This window comes from Sceloporus undulatus, chromosome 4 (genome assembly GCF_019175285.1).
Source record: "Sceloporus undulatus isolate JIND9_A2432 ecotype Alabama chromosome 4, SceUnd_v1.1, whole genome shotgun sequence".
Classification (NCBI taxonomy): Eukaryota; Metazoa; Chordata; class Lepidosauria; order Squamata; family Phrynosomatidae; genus Sceloporus; species Sceloporus undulatus.
The window spans coordinates 64,031,184-64,050,425 of NC_056525.1; the positions used below are offsets into that span (position 1 = coordinate 64,031,184).

The 19,242-nt window shown below is 39.2% G+C and overlaps 1 protein-coding gene across 3 annotated transcripts in view; it reads right to left on the reverse strand.

The window, feature by feature from the left end:
- Nucleotides 1–15,186, reverse strand: part of DEF6 (DEF6 guanine nucleotide exchange factor) — a 29,373-nt gene extending 14,187 nt beyond the window's left edge. For 2 of the 3 annotated variants that reach the window (XM_042463923.1, XM_042463921.1), the window contains exons 1-3: nt 15,052–15,186; nt 8,097–8,282; nt 740–970 (exon numbers count right to left, since the gene is read on the reverse strand). In XM_042463923.1, the coding sequence (XP_042319857.1) occupies nt 740–970; nt 8,097–8,282; nt 15,052–15,153 (519 nt within the window). In that variant the 5' untranslated portion in view covers nt 15,154–15,186. Of the gene's footprint in view, nt 1–739; nt 971–2,029; nt 2,309–8,096; nt 8,283–15,051 lie in introns of those variants that run through there. The other variant, XM_042463924.1, reaches the window with a different exon arrangement.
- Nucleotides 15,187–19,242: the final 4,056 nt, after the last annotated feature.

Genomic DNA, 19,242 nt, shown 5'->3' on the forward strand with positions numbered 1-19,242 from the left:
TGTGTCAACTGGACTAACAGAACAAGTTAACTTGTCTGGCATGTGGGTCTCAGGGATGCTGACTTGTTTTCCTTCCTCTTTGTGCAGTTCAGTTAGCAGAAGGGTCTATTTCCTCATTGGTATTATTTCTGCAATGACGTTCACAATTTTTCCAGAAAGGAGGGGAATATGTAGCTGTCACGCATAGAACACAGCCACATAGTCCAAAAAACCCACAAAAAAACAGTGATTATCAAATTTTCAGAGATGAAAATACTTTAGCCCCTCTCCATTACAAAATGGTGGCAGATGAAAGAGGAGTTTGGCATTATCACTTACCAGTTACTGATACGATTTTGAATTTACATATATTTACACTTTTTTTAAAAAATTGCTAAATTCTTTGCCATAGGTATTTCCTAATTTATTTGTCACACCTCTGTCCTGCCTTTTCTCTAATGAACACAAGGTGGCATACATGGCTCTCCTCTTTCCTACTTTATCCTCAAAACAACCCTGTGAATTCAGTCAAGCTGAGTCTGTGTGAATGACATGTGGAAGGAGAAGAGCAGAAGAAAGGACAATTCACTGCTAGTTTCTTTCATACTTCCCTCCTTCTCATGGGCAGGTTGCAACACTGATCTCTGCTGAAAAGTGTGCAGAGTTCGCCAACCCACAGTTTGAGAAACACCAAGCTAAATGTTCAACATACCCTAGCAAAGCATTTATCTCCATTTCAAACAATGGAAGAGTTCTTTACCTGTTTCAATACATCCCCAATGATCTCCTGGTAGACCTCTTCAATGGCCATACTGATGGCCTCACGCTCTATTCCTCGGAGGAACCGGCCTGAATTTACCAATTCAAGGAATTGCCAAACTGTCAAACCACTTTGCTGCTGGGTCTCTTGAGAAAGGTAGTAGTCATCCAACTCTCCACTGTTGAGCTCAATGCTCATGGCTGTGCAGATCTTCTTCAGGAGATATTCCACCTGAAAGAAATGGGGGAGGTTAGCAAAGATCTTCAGCCAACTACAGCCTCTCAATTCCAGGAAACAGTTGCAGCCCCTTTCGGATCATATGCTGTTGTGTGCCTTCAAGTCAGTTCTGACTTATGACGACCCTAAGGTGAACCTATCATGGAGCTCTCATGGCTAAATTTGTTCAGAGGGGGTTGGCTTTGTCTTCCTCTGAGGCTGAAAGAGTGTGACTTGCCCAAGGTCACCTAGTGGGTATCCATGGCTGAGCAAGAATTTGAACCCAGGTTACCTAGTATCCTAATCCAACACTCAAACCACTACACCATGCTGCTCATATACTTTTTGTTTTACTTGGGGGCATCTGGTACTTCACTTCAAAGGCCTTTTCTGATTCAATTTATTCTAATTTCTCATAGAGAAGTTTATTTTACAGAATTGCTTTATACCTACCTCCCCCACCCCACTCACAGCACCTCCTTTTGACTTTGTGCTTATTTCTATCTCAAACTGCACAGTATAATGTAATGTGTGATATGTGGAGTTGCCTTTGAGGGCAGTTTAGACTGGACATGTGCCAATGCTGTGCCAGTTTCACCTACCCCCAGTCAGTCTGTGGTTCGATACATATACCGGTTTTGATCTTTAAAAATGTTCATGATTTAGGATCATGGAATTAAGGACTGCCCACCTCCATATATACTTACACATATATTAAAGTCTTCAGTGGCAGGCTTCTAGTGGAAGTTCTCACCATTTGAGGCAATGGACATAACTACCAGAGAAAAGGCCTAAGTAGTGACATCCCATTTTTGCAACACTCTTCCTACAGATGTTGCTTGCTTTTACATATTTGTCCTTTTGATAAACAAAGGTTTTTTATATTCCCAAGCTTTTAAAATGCATTTTTTTTTCATCCCAATGACTGTTTTTCACTACTTTTATGGTTTTGTGGCTTTTCACTTATGTTGATTATTTATATTATTTGGATTATAATAAATAAATAAATAAATAAATAATAACAATTGTATAGCCTTATGAATAGACAACAAAATATGAAGAAACATGATATACCTTTACATTTTCTAATATGGATGTTCCAGAAAAAAATGTCTTCATAATAATCATTGATAGACATCATTATCAATCATATGAATTAATATTTTATTGTAAAATAATTACTATAACTGTCAAGACAAAAGCAGGATTCTGAAGAATCACTATTTGTCAAAAGTTGTGGAATAGACACCAACAATGGCCTAATACGAATTACTATTAATACTTCCTGCTGGTGCTAAGGAGACACTTCTTGAATACTGTGTTGAGATGAATGTAATCATGGTGATCCAAGATCTGAAGGGGAAAGGGACAAAAAACGAGGGACACAAATTATAGAAGAAAAATGTGTGCACACACACACACACACAAAAGACAAAAAACCCTCAAAGTTTTTCAGATTTATTTACTTGGGTTGGTTTTTGAAAGTACCTGTCTTTCAGAGGCTAGAGTTAAAACCAAGAATTAAGTTTGATTTGCTGCCTGTATCCTGATAGCTAGTCAAAAATTCAGTGATAGAGTGTAGGTCAGACCAAGTGGATGAAAAGCTAGAATACACGACTGGCATTAAGAGCAAGTAGCATTGGGACTTTGTCAACAGACCATACCCCAAAGGTTGTAGAAAGGGCTGCTGACAAGTGCACCTGGTCTTGCTCTTCTTTATCATCTGCTTGTTCATCTACCTCTTGCTTGGGTCCTGACAACAGTGGTGATAAGAACAGCAGGAAGAGGAGAAAGAGGATGAAGAGGTACTAATGACAGATGATTCCTAAAAGAGAGCTTCCTTTGTGGGAATGTTCTTCAAGAACCCTCAAATACCTGGAGCTAGTCCTGGATCCAGTTTTTGCTATTGTTGACCACAGATCTGAGGCATATAATAATGAAACCATGCAATTATTTTTTCCTATTTTTAGAAGCCAGCACAAGATTGTATGCAAGGTTCTTCTACCAGGTTTGTACAGTATTTTCATTTCAAATTGGGTTGCAGAAGCCAAAAATGCTTCTGCTCACATACTAATGTAACTAACTGCTTTATCACACTAGGGGGCAAACAGGATTTATCGTAAATGAGAGTTAAACTAAAGAAAACCAGGAAAGGCTTGATGTTTATCACATGACATTTCCTGGTTTTCTCTAGTTTCACTCTTGTTTAAATCCTGTTTGCCCCCTAGTGTGATAAAGCAGTTAGTATTGATCTAACTTCTTGCCAACCTGTCTCCATCTTTTAGTGCTATCTGGACTTTTTCTTGCCTGGCAAGCCAGGGCAGTTCTCCATATATTTGCATAATTTAAACCATGTGCCTAGGGCAATAAAACATTGGGCAAATCAAGACTGAACTAAGTTAAAGGGATGGAAATACTTTTCCAATGCTTCTGCTTCATACACGCCAAGGCTGGAATCCTGTGGGTTAGTCCCAACTAGAGTAGACCCATTCAGTTAATTGTTGAATGTAAGTTGACACATAGATGAATCCAACTGAATAATTGATTCTAGGTAGGACTAACAATATAATTTAGGCCCAGTTATGTTACGTTTGACTCTACAGAGCCAACAAGAGCTAGAAGATGTTTGACATTGCCTATGCACTTCACACATCCAATTTCATTTAGTAAGCATAAGTATGTCCTGGAAGAAAAGGTGATTTTGGCACTTCCCTCTACACCATCTTTTGTGATATGGAAAACTCTCTAGATACATCCTAAGGTGGTAATCTTATTCCCACCCATCTGGAAGTACTGTATAAAGTCAATTGAATTCAACAAGACCTGTAAATATGAATAGGACCACATTGTTCATCTCCTAGAATCTATTCTTTTATTACTATCCTTTTCCAGACCTATGCACTTAATTAGGCAATGGTTATATTATACCACCAAACAGGCTTGGTAGCATGGTTAAGCAAATGGCAAGCCCCTTAGGCTCAATCATGCGTCCACTGAGCTAAGTGCACTCCTTTAGATATTTTTTCCAGCTCCACTGGAATCAACTGTAGTGGAATACATAGAAGTGTTTGCTACTGGGAGAAAGTGTAGCCGCAACAAATCTAATGCTCCTCACAATGTCTTCAGGATCCACTCCTGCCAGGCAGGAAGGACCAATACATACTGGTTCCAGAAGTGGAGTAACAATCTGTCTGTCCCACTCTTCACCCTCTCAAAGTTGTGGGTGCATAATATCCCAAGTAGTTTTGGCAACAAAGGCAAAATCCTGCAAGCATTTCTTCCCATTCTTGGCAGCAACAACAGCAAAATGCAATGACAAAATAAATAACAATTTTCCTGCCCTTTCATAACACTCCAAATTTACTGCCTAAGGTAGTCATCTCACTCTGTGCCACTGCCCAAAGCCCCTTGATACCCTATCCCTGTTGCACACATTGTGTTGCCTCCTGAGCTGCCTTGGTAAGGTAAACCACAGTTCAGTCCAACCCATAAACAAGGAAGGAGAGTAAATTTCTACACACCCTGCAGTGGAAGGCAGGGAGGGTTGGCACAGAAAAATGGAGAGATGAGGGAGATCCCAGGAACAGGATGATGGCAGCAGTAAATGGAGTTGCTCAGACTCATCATGGTCCTGGAGTACGACTGTCTACTCAATATAAAATTAAACTGATGCTGAACTCCAAACAGTGGTTAAGTAAGAAAGGCTGCTCAGTTTTTTTCAAGATCCTGATGAACAGGAAATGTCTTGGTGAGGAAGAGGAAGTGTAGCTGGTAAGTATATGTGCATGCAATGTGTTTTTCTCCTGAAGAGAAGTGGGGAGGGGGTGGGGTTGAGTAAGACCAGTTGACAGCAGCATACAAGGGTCAGCTGATGTGTGATAGAAGTGGACATGATAGACCCTGCATGGTGTACTTCTCTCTGTGTAGGCATTCAAAGGCTTTAGGGTCAATATGAGTGGGGTTTCAGTCCCATTCTGAAGATTTACAAACCACCTGACTGAGATTTTGCCTTGACTAGGAAACAAAAGAAACCTCCCTCCTTCCAACATGCCTTTTGGAATTTAGAGATTATTACTGTTATTAGTGGTTTTGCTTGACCAAGCAACATTCCTTGATTGTAATTAACCCTTTGTTTCAGATTTATACATAAGCAATTTAGAAGGTTTATATCCATTCCCAAAAACCTTTTCCTTTTTTAAGTCTTGAAATGAAAATCACATGGACATCCCACACCTGATCATAGCACTCAAGAACTGGTTTCCCTCCCAGCACACACTAAAGTAGCATCAGCAATAACAACAAACACAATACCAACTGTAAAAGAAAAACTTTCAGCTGGCATTACCAAGGTCTGTGACAAGCCAAGGCTTGTTGAAATTACTTCTTCTCCACAATCATTAATGGTACAGGAGGTTCTCTCTCTCTCTCTTTCCTACCTCCATCCTCACCCTCTTTTCCACCCCAAGAGAGCTGGTGAGGAAGGAAGAAGTAGTTCTTGAAAAAAATTTGAACCAATTGCTAGCATAAAGCTTTTGAAATTAGATCAAGATCTACAGGTTGCCTTGCCTCTGCACTAAAGCACAAACTATATTTAAAAGAGGCATTGTTTCTTTGTTTTCTGTTTTTTGTTCATTTGTTTTTGCATGATTAGCTTAGATGGAAGCCTCTTGCTTCCCAGGTCCCGGTCACTGTTCTACATCCCTTACAAACTGACTTGTTCACTTGCTTTTGTTGCTGTTGTGAGACTTCAAGTTGTTTCCGACTTAAGGCGACCCTAAAGTGAATCTATCACAGGATTTTCTTGGGAGATGTCTTCAAAGGGGGTTGCCATTGCCATCCACTGAGGCTGAGAAAATGTCACCTGCCCAAGGTTACCCAGTGGGTTTCCATGGCTGAGCTGGGATTTGAACCATGGTCTCCAGAGTCAAAGTCCAACGCTCAAACCTCTATACCACACTTCGCTTTCTTGTTCACTTGCTTAGTAGATGGTAAATCTGTAGCCCAAGAGTTGTTCATTCACACATGTAGACAAAACTTGGCAAAGTGTAGAATGTACACCATATACAACCTATGGCCATTTACAAGGGGGTGTATTGACATTTTGCCACAGTTTTGGGGGACCTATCATTGTTCTTAGATTTTTAAAGGCTCTTTTTGGACCTGTACTAGCCTTTCTTCAAAACAGGACAAGACTGGCACAGGAAGGTCTGCCAGTCCTTGTCTGCAGAGGCCTCAACAAGGCAAAGGTGGCAAAACACTTGGAAATGTGGCAAAATGGCCAACTATATGCCCCCTCAGAGGTTTAAAAATGCTACTGGCTATTGTGGGGGAACTATTTTTCTTCTGTTCATGGTTCAGAGAAGTAATAACAGTGTGAATGCAGACCAATGTGTACCCCAATCCTGACAGTTGCCTGCCACAAGGTAGATGCATTGTCCATTTCTCTACTAATAGGTTTGTCAGAATGAATTCGTAGTGATCAGCAACAACTGATGAAATTCTTTCTTCTGCAAACCTATTAAAGATGTAGAAGCCCTGTACAGTTTTCACTTTTGCAATCCTACAAATCTCTTTCAGCAAAAGTCAAACCTGGCCTATACGTGTGATGCTAGAATCCAGTTACTTCACAGTCTTATCTCAAACTTCTCCAATCCTACCGTGCCCATATACTAGGGATTTATGGTGATTTCAAAGTGAACCAACCTGATCTGCATCTCCCAGACTAATGCCTGAATGCACAATATGCTTTTGGGTTTGTTTTCATCTCAAAAAAGAAAAAAGAAAGGTACCATAATGTATTTTAATTTGTTTCTTGCAAGATTATTCTCAGAACAGCATACTTTGAGAGAAAATACATTTAGAAATGCATACTCTGTTCAAAATATGTACAGTATTTAATTACAAACGTTGTACAGATTTTAAAATTTATTTTTCTTACTAATGCAAAACTAGTATAAAACTGAATTACTAATGAATACATGTGGAGTTGATGCACACTGCAAAGAGACTAATCTGTCCACTGAACCTACATTGACCTGTTTGGCAAACTGCACTGGATGTGTGCAAATCTGCAAATTCAGCATTTGTAAACCAAATAAGCCTCTAATTTTGATGGAGTAGCACACATGGAAGCACACAAAGATTACTATTATAGTGACAAATGGTTCTCTTCTTTGCTCAATAATAGAGCACATGATTTGTAAAGCAGGAAGTTTTGTTTTCAATCTCTGGACCTTCCATACACAGTTTCAGAAGAAGCTGAGGAGTCTCTACCAGTCAGCATAGAGAATATTGAGGTAGACGAAACAGGAGGCAGCTTCCTGCAGTCCTCTGACAAGTATACCAGTTTGGCTGCACCCCAAAATAATGCATTTTAAAAGCACAAGGCAGAACTACCTCCAAAGGAGAGAACAGTACATTTAATTGGGACATGAAGATAGAAATGTAGATCTAATCTGTACTAAATTATTGTTATAATTCTTACACAGAGTAGCAAGCAAATAACCACTTTACATTTCTATACTGCTTCATACTGAACTAAGCACTCTCTAAGCAGTTTACAACATGTAAGCCAATTGCCCCCAACAAGCTGGGTACTCATTTTACCAACCCACAAAAGGATGGAAGGCTGAATCAACCCTGGAATCCCAGGATCACAATCACAACATTGTGGCTACAGTACCAACATTTAACCACTGCACCACCGGGGCTTCTTATCCATAAATGTCACAAAGAAAATAGGGTTATAGAAACTAATTTTCATGATTGTTTGCATGGGGATGTACAGGAGGTTGAAATGTAGACGGTTTTTCTAGTTTACAAAAACCATCATTTGGATATCCATGTGCAATCTTGAGTAGTGTCACCATTTGTGAGAGGATGCATAGTACAGATATGTAAATCTATATACAGAAAGCTAGCACAGCTCGATGCAGAAAGAAGAAAACCAGTTCCCTATATTTGATGCTCATTAATTGGGTTTTACATAGTTATTACAGTCATATTGCTAAGCCAATTACCATACAAATATGTTTGGTTTGATTACAGTCATATTGCTAAACCAGTTATCATTTGGTGTGACTAGTTCTTTAGAGTAAACACAACCACCACAAGAAAGAAAATAATTTAAAATCAATCATACCTCATCTGGCACCATAACAAGAGGGTACTTGTCTTCTGATAAGAAATTAAAGAGACACCACAGCTTGAAGGCATCTTCATGAGATACAACACTGTTCCCATTCCGGTCTGGCTTGTAATTCTTCTTTGCTGTCAATGTCCAGCAAAGCTCATCAAACCTCTCCTTCACAAAAGCACCTTCTTCTACCTGCAAACAAAACAGCCCATGTCATGTTCACTTTCTACATTTTTCTCTTGCTATTTGAATACTGGGATTGTTACATGAGTGATACATCTGAAAAACAACCTGGAAAAAGTATAGGTGTTATTCATTTTTCTAACATCTTTGATAGAGAACGACAATACACTTTGAGAACTCCCCTGAATGAAAAAAGGTAATAAACTATATTCCTATTTAACTGATTTATATGCCAAAAGACAGTAAACATGAGTGGATGCAACAGAGGACATGCCCTCCTTTATTTTTAACCATGGTATAAGATAGGAAAAGTCAAGGGGTGCATGTTTTCTTTATGAGGTATGACAGCGATCATGAATGCTTAGCCCTTCAGATTCTGTTGGACTTCAGCTCTCATTAGCCGTAGCCATCATAACCAATAATGAAAGATGACTGGAGATGCCATCCAACAATACCTGGAGAGCCACACTTTCCTCATCTGATGGGTAGGATCTAATTGTACAGCAGTAGCTGGGCCACATTGAACCACTGAAGAAATTCCTTTGAAACCATACAGTATTTTGCATTTCATAAAGGCTGAATCTGAATTAGCTGAAAAATAGATATGTCCACCCTCTGATGATGATCTGCAGTTAGTCTGGCATTATTATGGCTTCAGCAGAGCAAGGTTTTCAATTTGTGCATAATTTGCTTGGCTTTTCATTTAAATGTTCTCCCTTACTGACACAAAAAATTAAACTCTCAAATGTTCACCTTCATTCTACCAAATGCATTTTTTCATACCAGAAAGAAAGAAAGAAAGACCACTCAGATGGGTGGTCACACCACATACTTCATTGCAATCAATGAGTGTTTAATCACGCGTAAGGGGGCTAACCTTTAAATAAAAAGTAACCCATGTCAGCATGAACACAAATTATTCACATACAGAATCTCATTTTACATTCTGGATCAGAGAAGAACTAACCAAGGAAATCATGCTTGGTTCATATTGTAGTAACAGTAGTAACATGTATGTAGTGCTTTCCAATGATGAAAATACGTCACATACATTATTAGTCATTCAACCAGAGATCAGGAAACATATTTTTTTAAAAAAACAAACACACACACACAGCCCCTGTTGGCTTGTGAGGGGACATATGGGAATTTAGCCCATACTCAGAATACAACCTTGTAAGCAAAGTAAGTAACAGCCCCATGTTTGAGAAACTTTGAATTAAGAGCCTTCTGGTTCATAGTTCAGTCTCTTAGCCATCACACCACAGAAGCTCTCTACATACTAATATATTTGTTCCTTCTCTGTGTGGTGCCATGAAGGCCAAAAAATTATTTTGCAGCAAGAAAGGTGGAACAAAATTGACATTTGGTTCTTTAAAGGGGGATGGTAGGTTTTCATTTGTTTGTTTATCCAGTTGTTCTTGGGATGTCTTGGATGTCTTGCCTTGAGTTACTGTTTCATAATTTCATTCTGCAAAAGAATAAAAGTGCCACCAATGCACTAGGCAGATGTTCCAATTCTGCAAGTGGCTGATGGGGGTGATAATAATCAAACAGCCATCATCATTCTAGTGATTGTAGCTGGTTGCTGCTTACACTGCTGTTTGAATATAATTGGCATTCAGATTGCTTGGAGTGGGAAGCAACTGGCAACTAGCCGGGAGTTTAGCACGTGTCCTATGACTCAGGCTTGTGTTTTGTCCAAGCCATGAAAGAGTCTAAAGCTCCCTGCACAATGCATAACTGGAACATACCACATCCTGAAAGCAAAGGACAACACGTTTCTCCTGAAGCCTTAAGATCAATGTAACTACTGAAGTTTAGCATTACCTATTAGGTCTTGTCCACTTCTTTATAGTTTTGCAATGTATGCTTTTCACTTGGAAGTATCTATAGCTAAAAAGTACATTGAAGATATATTCTTTTTTGATTTTTGACTTTTCTACATTTTGTTGTTTTACAACCTGGAAATGAAATGGATTTAACTGGCATTGTTGCTACTTGTTGTACACAAGACAGTGAACCCCATGAAGGTGTGTCATATTTTAAGCATGGCACAGAAGATAAGTAAACAAACTAGCATTTTTTTTTGCTGTGCACATATTCACCCCCTTTGTTGTGACACACTTAAGTCAGCTCTAGTGTTGCCCACAGCCTTCAAATATCACATAAGTAATTCAATGGAGTCCATCTGTGTGCCATTCTAGCCTGAGGGCAGGGAACTGTCTAATTAAAAAGATTGTATGTACAGCGCTGTGTACATTTACAGCGCTTTATAAATAAAGGTTAATAATAATAATAATAACATTAGATTCAATATTCTTATATTTGGAAGGCCCCTGGGTTTGTTGAAGGAAATATTTAGACCAAAAAAGCAACTAAAGCAACTAAAAGCAACTAAAACAAGTATAAGTTGTGCAAAAGCATCAGTCAGGTTTGGGTTAGAAAAAAATATAATTAAACTATGAATATTTCCTGGAACTCTGTTAAATCCAGTAATACAAAATGGAAATAATATGGTTCAATTTTGACTTTGCCTAGAGAAGGCTGTTCACCAAAACTTAGTGACTGGATAAGGAGAGCATTAGTCACAAAAGGAACCAAGAAGCCAATGGTAATTCTTCTCATATATATATAACAATAAAACAGTAATAACATCAACAAAAGTAAGACAAATACATTATACACAAAGCATTAAAATTACTTACAACCTCTACTCTTTGGCTATTCATAATAATGTCATAGTGCACAATGCCTTTTGCTTAAAAAAAAGAAAATTTAAATCATATCCTCTATTTTATCTATATTGTATTCTTGATAACTTCACATTATTTTACTACTTATTGGGTTTGATGTTTGCCGAATTCCTATTTCAAAATGATAGGTTTATTTATATATACTTATTTTAATGCTTGTGTTGCCATAACTTCCCATTTTAAGTTTAAATAATCAACTGTGTCTGCCCCATTTGGCAGCAGTATGGACTGCAATTGCTCTGGACAAGTGATTGGCTTTTAAGGTGGACTTCAGGGGTAAGATGGGGAACTAAGCTCCTAACAAAGGCAGGAGTATATAAATCCAACATTAGCTAAAAGCATTTATGCATACAGCACCTTCTGTGTTGGATCTCTAATGACCCCTGTAAGTAATCTGAACTGGTGAGTGTGCAATGGGGACTGAAAACACCAGAGCATGAGGATTAGAGAAAATCAGACACATTGCATAAAGGAAAAGTGATGTAATCTTCTCTAATGACTCTACATCTGTCATCCAGCACTCTACTGATGTCCCCTACTGGAGCCCATGAGTTAAACTTGAGGAAATCCAGAGAAGAGTCCATCTCTGACAGCAGTGTAGGAGTATATTTTCAAGTACATGCAATCATCCTCACAGCCCATTTTGAAGAGTCCAAAATACAGGTAGCTCTCTTGATCGATGTTTTAAAAAAAACCACACAGTTCATCTCCCACAGAGGTTTTTGTAAAGCCAATCATCCTTAATTGTACATTTAAGACCTAGCTACCCTCAAATATCATGTATTACTACAGACAGAGCTCATAATACATTGATGCTAGGAAAATTTATTCCCCTCCCCAACTACAAGGAAACTGAGGTTTCTGAGGAAACACATTTTGAGTTATAATCTCAGAGAAAAAAAATCCTCTTTGCATATCATCCCACCCTCAGGCTTGCCATTCAACAACACAACAATACATAGATTAACATGGAATCACTCCTCTCAATCCAGGGTCACACAGTATATATTTCTCACTCACTTCTATGCCAGCATTCTCTGAAGATGCCAGTCACAGATGCTGGTGAAATATCAGGAACAAATTCTTCTAGAATATGGCAACATAGCCCCCCAAAACCCACAAAAAACTATGGATGCTGGCCATGAAAGCCTTCAACTTCACAAACTGAGGTTGTTGTGGCAGAAGGCATCCTTGTCCCTGCTAATCAAAAAGGCTTGGTGTTGTAACTCTGAACGCTTTAGCCCCATTATCAGACTGTTCTCTCATTTAGAAGGCACAATAGAAGATGACATAAGACAGGGATAATTGGCCTTGTTCTGTGTATGCTTAATAAAAATAACCAATTGTGTTTATTCATCTGAATTATATACCCAGAGTCAATGGAGTTAACTTGATCATGTTTAATACATTCATACTTTAACCTGATTATAAGATTTGGAATTTTAATTTTTAGAAGTCTGGTATGTACTGCAGAGGCTGGAGTGAGACATGGATGGCAAAGAAGGGGAAAACATGGACCAAAAGGAAGGAGAGCAAAAAGGTAGCAACATATCACAGAAAAACTAGAGTGAAAGCACAGAATCCCTTCTCAGTTTGAGCATGTGAGCCTTTAGAAGACATGGGAAATCAGAAAACTGCCATATGCTGAGGAAAAACATGAAAACATCATCTTGATATCCCGAAGTTTTCATCCTTTCAGACTTGGGCAAACGTTTAGTCAAAACATGCAGCTGAAGACCCATTTCCTCTTTGTTTTTGTCCTAGTGCTATTGTTGTGTGACTCACCTTGGGTCAGGTATCACTGGAGCCAGCAGTGGACATTCTCAGCAGGAGATTAATGCCACTGGCAGCCCTCTGGGAACTGAAACAGGTCTTTCCCAGCCCTACCTGGAGATACAAAGGCTGAACCTGGGGAATTTTTTGCAGACCCACACATATGTTTAGATCTTTCTTCAAAACTTGGTGTTAGAAACTTGGAAGATTATCGCACTGGGGTTAAAACATTCCACGGTGCGTTTTAACAGGGGCGAGCACGGAGCGTGATGGGAACCCGATGGGGCCCAGAATGCTAGTTTACTGCACAGTGGAATGCCGCCGCCGAGCGTTCCCATTGGGTTCCCATCGGGCTCCAGGGAACGCCATTTTTGGGGACGCTTTCAAACAGTTCCCAGAAATGGCGTCCCCTGGAGCCCGATGGGAACCTGACGGGAACGCGTGGCGGCGGCATTCCGCTGTGCAGTAAACTAGCGTTCTGGGCCCCATCGGGTTCCCGTCAAGCTCCGTGCTCGCCCCCATTAGAATGCACCAGGGAACATTTTAACCCCAGTGCGATAATCTTCTTGCTCTTTGCACAGTAAAATATGGTTTTATTGCATGATTGAGCCAATGGGATGGAGTGGTTTGAGTGTTGAACTAGGACTCCCAGATACCATGGGTTGACTATTCAGTCAGCCACAGAGAACTACTTGGGAACCTAGAAAACGTCACAATCTCTGATATTTATAGAAAAGCAATGGCAAATCTTCTCAGGATAAATCTTGTCAAGAAAAACCTATGGTGGGTTTGCCATTAATTGAAGTTGCCTTGAAGACAAATGATAATAAATCGCAAAACTAGAGATTCCATGGTCAGCAAAGGAAAACATGACTTTAGTTTCAGATATCACCTTTTAACCGAAATAAGTCAGCCCATATGGATTTATTTAGAACCTGCCCTTTACACCAGGGTAAAAAGATTTCCCCAAGAATACAGTTCATGTGTGTTCCACCTTGTTGTTGTTTGCCTTTCAGTTGCTTTTCACTCATGGCAACCCTAAGGCAAACCTGTTATATGTTTTTCTGGGGCTAAGAGTGTGTGACTTGTCCAAGGTCACTGAGTGGGTTTCCATGGCTGAGAGGGGAATTGAACCCTGATCTTCAGATCTGTAGTCCAACACGCAAATGACTACACCACACTGGCATACCTTAGTGTATGAAAAAATTTGGTTGGTGATCAGAACATTCCATAATAAACTGTCTTAAAAACTACATTTTCTTCATGTGTTTGTGTCCTTTCTTCATTGTTTTACACCTGAATTCTTTGGTTTGCTCTGCAAAGGGCTAATCCTGGATGACAGATGTAGAGCCATGGAACAAGATAGCACCAATTTTCTTCTACTGGAAGAGATAGCCAGATGGATAAACAGCCCTTTCCTACTCCAATCCCATCTTGAGATATGCAATATGCAATGGGCTGGCAATTCCATTGAAAACCAAAGCTTCTGCTTTCGCCTGAACTGTGGACCTCTGTATGTAATTCAAGCACTGCTGGATTCCTGATTGCAAGAAATCATTTTATGCTCCAGAAGATTTATGAAATAAAGCTATATACAGTATATCAAAAGATTTCACACTCTGCTATTTGGGGGTATAAAAATAAATTCTACACAAAGCTAACATTCGCAATACTGACCAAAGAGGACAAAGCTGCCTTGGATGTCTCCTTTTTTCCAAATGTCTGGGTAAAACAGCTCACAACATTCCTCTTTAAGGAACAAAGATGTCTTTTAAATGCAGAGAACCAGAAAGAAAAGCAGGTTTTATGAGTCCAGTTTCTTCTTTTTAAAATTCTTCTCTTCCTGACAAACATCCACATAAGTTAACAAATTTGAAAGACTCCCCCAACCTTTTGCCGACAGTCTTTTTAGTCCTTCATTCAATGTTTTCTTTAGAGATTCTGAGACATTTTTATGCACATTCCTTGTGGGTCTGATGGCATCAAAAGGGCAAATCTACTACCGCTGGCTGCCCCCGTTTTTTCAATATTTAGTAGAATTTAATTCATACTAAAATTAACAAACACAAACTTAGGTCGGTTAATTTTACAATTTCAGATATTTATTTGCCCCCTTACCATCACTTTCAAGCAGATGTGAATTTTTTTAAGTCTACAATTTCCAAAAGGACATAACCCACCAAACAACACCTTTCCCAATGGTTTATTTCTTTAAAGAATAATTTCAAAACTATGGAAAATGTTTTTACCTTGTCCAAGATGTATTTATTGAGATATGGCATGTATCCTTGGCTTGATACCGGCCCATCATCATCATCTTTAAAATGTTTCCTCCAGTGCAACAGGATCATGGGGATGAAAGCACAGTGTACAGGTTTGTGAGAGAGCACCTGGGAAAGTTAAGAAAAAACTGACATCAGGACATTATGGGACAAGAGACATAAGCCCTTAACCTCACTTCCCCAAAATAAGGAAAGAAAACTTGAGTGCAGAATGTTTTCCCCTCATTTTTTTCCTGGAAAAAAATGAGATTATGGAATATTTTCTTTTACAATGATAAATAAATACTTAAGACAAGCTTTTCATATATTTACTTCCCACAAACTTCTTTCTAAAATTGATGTAACAGGAAGACTTTAATGTAAGACCATATACAAGCCCACAACATGGCATTTCCTGATCTTGGTTTCTTTTTCTCAGTTCTTTTTATTGGAACAATTGCTTATAATCTGCTTGGCACTATGGAGAACTAGAAAGCAAATATGAGGTCAGTTAACAACAACACAATTCTGCTGGTTTCTTCGGTTTTCACTGGTTTTTTGCCTCCTCCTCGTTGATCAGCAAAACCAAAGAGGCTCCTTGCAGTTCAGATGTTTAAAATGCAAATTCTGTAACAATTCTAATAAATGATACAAAATTTTAAATATTCTAAACATGATGATTTTATGTCAAACCAACTTAGACACAATGCATCTTATGTTCAAAAAGTAACAAACTTTCATCTATAACGATGAGCCAGTGTGGCTATGTGGTTTGAGAAATGAGCAAAGAGACCCAGGAAAAAATAGGCGTCTGATAAAAATAACTATCCAATAATCCAGAAAAAGTAAATCGGGATTATGACACCTAAAACCTTGTAATGCCTTCCAATTTGATACATGGCATTTTAATGCTTCAGTTACTTTAGATCACACAAAAAGGGCATATCTAATCCTGCAAAAGCATCCCACCATGTACTCTCAAACTCATGTCCCTCTCAGCAGATGTCAACACAAAGAAGTTAATTTCTTCTGTAAACAAAGTAGGACCAAAGAATGTATTAACCATACAGACTTGCACCCAAATCATAAAAACATTTACTGGAATCAAGTTCCACTGGTTTCAAGAGAACTCTACAAGCTAGCATGGCATCTTTCTGACTCAATAGAGGATAAGATTCTAGGTGCTTTGATTTGAAAAGAGATGACCATCTAGTACAGTCGCTTCTATTATTCTTATTACTGTGGCACTTCCTCCCTCCCTGCTAGAGCTCATGAGCTCTTACAGACATCTGACAGACAGCAATTCAACGGTTAAACAATATCACCATTAGTGCCATGCTGGGAAAGCAGCAACTGCGCGACTGTGGTCCAAATCACACTGTGTTCCAAATCACAGAAATAATCCAGTTGAGACCACTTTAACTGCCTCGATCAGTGCTGGGGATTCCGGGGATTCAGTTTATTGTGGCACCAGAGCTCTCTGAAAAAGAGATAAATGCCTCACAAACACAGTTCCACAGAATCCCTAGCATTAAGCCAGAGCAGTTAAAACAGTCTCAAACGTGGATTATTTCTGCAGTGTGTTTTTGAGCCTGTTTCCGCAAGACAGCAGAAAAAAAGTAGTAGCCCTTCAACATACGCATATTTATGATTTTTTTTAAAAGTAAATATTACAAATAAAGGGAAAAGAGTGAAAGAGGGTGGAAAGGATAGATAGTAGATAGGATAGTGACTGTGACTAGAAAACATTTAAATTAGGTGACCATATTCCCAAAACACTTTTCTTAAGAGGGCATGGAAGGTAGGGCGCAAATGTTCAGTGAAGACAGGGTCACCTCACTATCTCTTAAAACTACACTTTTATTATATCACAATACTATAATAAAAGATAAACTACCTATTGAGAATTTTCCTTCAGTGTAGACAATAAGAGAAGAGGGGACCCTGTCCGGCATTAAATGTCTCAGCCCTGTTTTTCAAACCCCATAACATAAGGGAAGGGGGGAGCACCCCTCTGAAATAAGCTGTATTTAACTAGCATAATCTGAAACTTGTCCTGTCATATTTCACGTCCAAACCAACACAATGCGTGCTGAGTATCAGCTGTTGGCTGTTAAATAACTGCCAAACAATGTAAAATTTATCCTTGTTGTGGTATGAAGCATTCCGGAACTGGTGTATGTGCCATTGTACCCCAATGTACTGCTTGCTGCAGATGGGCCAACTGCCACAGGTGACTTGAGCATGACTTGGTACAACTTGGGAAAGTGTACATACATAAAGGGCATCTTGGGTCTTCCAGAAGGCCAAGAAAAATAATGGGATGAGGCTACTAGGAAGAGGTTTGCCTCAAGCATAAAATTACTGTGTCTGGGGCATGATGTGTTGCCAGAGAACCAAGCTAGATGCAATGTAAAATATCTGTGACTGGATTTTCAGCATCATTCTTTACATAAAAGGAACTGCAGAGGGTCTCAATCTGGTTCAAAGCCAAGCACTCAAAGACAGGATGTTATTATCTCCCACTGTTCTTTATAATCCCCCCACCCAATTCCAACTGGCTAGTACCAAATCAAAAACAAAGTATTTAATATAGTAAAATAAAATAAACCATCAGACCTAAACAACCATTAAACAGTAGTAATGCAAACACATAATCAACAAACAATTTAGCAGTAAGAAGCAATGCAGAGAAGAAAACTGATTTTAAAAATCCCAGACAACCCCAAATTTCTTGCAAAATAAGGTGATGGTGAGGGTTTATTTTTAAAAAATGTGCTTTGAGCTGTTCCCTAATTGAAACCCTCAAGTATTAGGAACAAAGGAAGAAGACATATCCATTATATTTTACTTCCCTCCCCTCTTTTGGGGTTAAGGGTAACTGGGAAGGAATAATGGACCAGCAAATAAGTAGGGCAAACAGGAGAAATGTCCCAGGATTGGTCCTGACCCAGTTTGTAAATTCTTGAAGCTGTTTTTTTAGGGACGCATAAAAAGATTTGGGAGATCTGGTCATGGATTGACATGCCTGCCTGGCCCTCTAAAAGGTCTAAATGGATTGGCACAGAAACAATAAAGGTCATGGACAGTAAACAAAGAAACTGACCATAAAGACAGCAGTGAATCACTGAAACTGGGTGCTGAAAATACACATTATCTTTCACACAAATGCTACGTAGGCATTTTTCTTTTTCAAAATAAAAAGCTTGAACAGAGAGAGATCTTGAGCCAAACCTTATCTTGACCTTAATTGTGATTAATCTCCATGTTCCTTCCCAAACATGTCACATGTGTGGGCATTGCACACAAGCACATAGCTATTTCTAAATGCGACCCTATTGCCCATCCCGTGCTTACTGATCCCTAGGCTCTTTTACTACACAGTCCTGATTGACTAACTGATCGGTTGCACTTTTAGAGCACCCAATCAAGGTTTCTGTGGTGCTGTACAATGTATAAAAATACAGGAATACAATAAGAAGAAACAACACAAATAAAACAAAGATAAAACCTGCAGCGGGAACTTTTCAAGACTGACATCTGTGTGAAACTCCACCACCTCGACATCATAGCCATCAGCTTTCCAAGAGTGTGTATCTACACTACACAGTTATAGTATTTTGATACCACTTTAACTGTCATGGCTTCCCTACAGAAATTTGGGATTTGAATTTTAGGAAGCGACCAGAATTCTCTGCTACAGAGTTTCTAGTTGTGTAGTTCAAGGTAGGAGGCTGGAGCTTGCGGGCAGAGTATTCCAAGTATCCCATCAAACAGAAAAAAGCCCATGATGCCACAGAATCACACAAGTGGAAGGGACCACAGGGGCCATAAATCCAACATCCATCCAGTACAAGACCCTAAAGTATCCCTGATAGATAAACCACTCAATCCCTGTTAAAAAGTTCAAATGAAGAAGGCGATACACATTTCCAAAGTAGTCTGCTGGATTGTTGAATAGCTCTCTCCATTAGGAAGTTCTTAGTAAAGTTTAGTTGGAATCTCCTTTCTTGAAATGTGAAACCATTGGGTTGTGTCTCATCTTCTGGAACAGTAGAAAACAAGCTGCTCCATTTGCCATAGAACAGTCGTTCAGTTAGTCAAGGCTGGCTAGCATATGACTCTTGGGGGATGTTCCCACTAGGTGAAACCCCGCGTTCTGAATCGAATCCAAGGAGT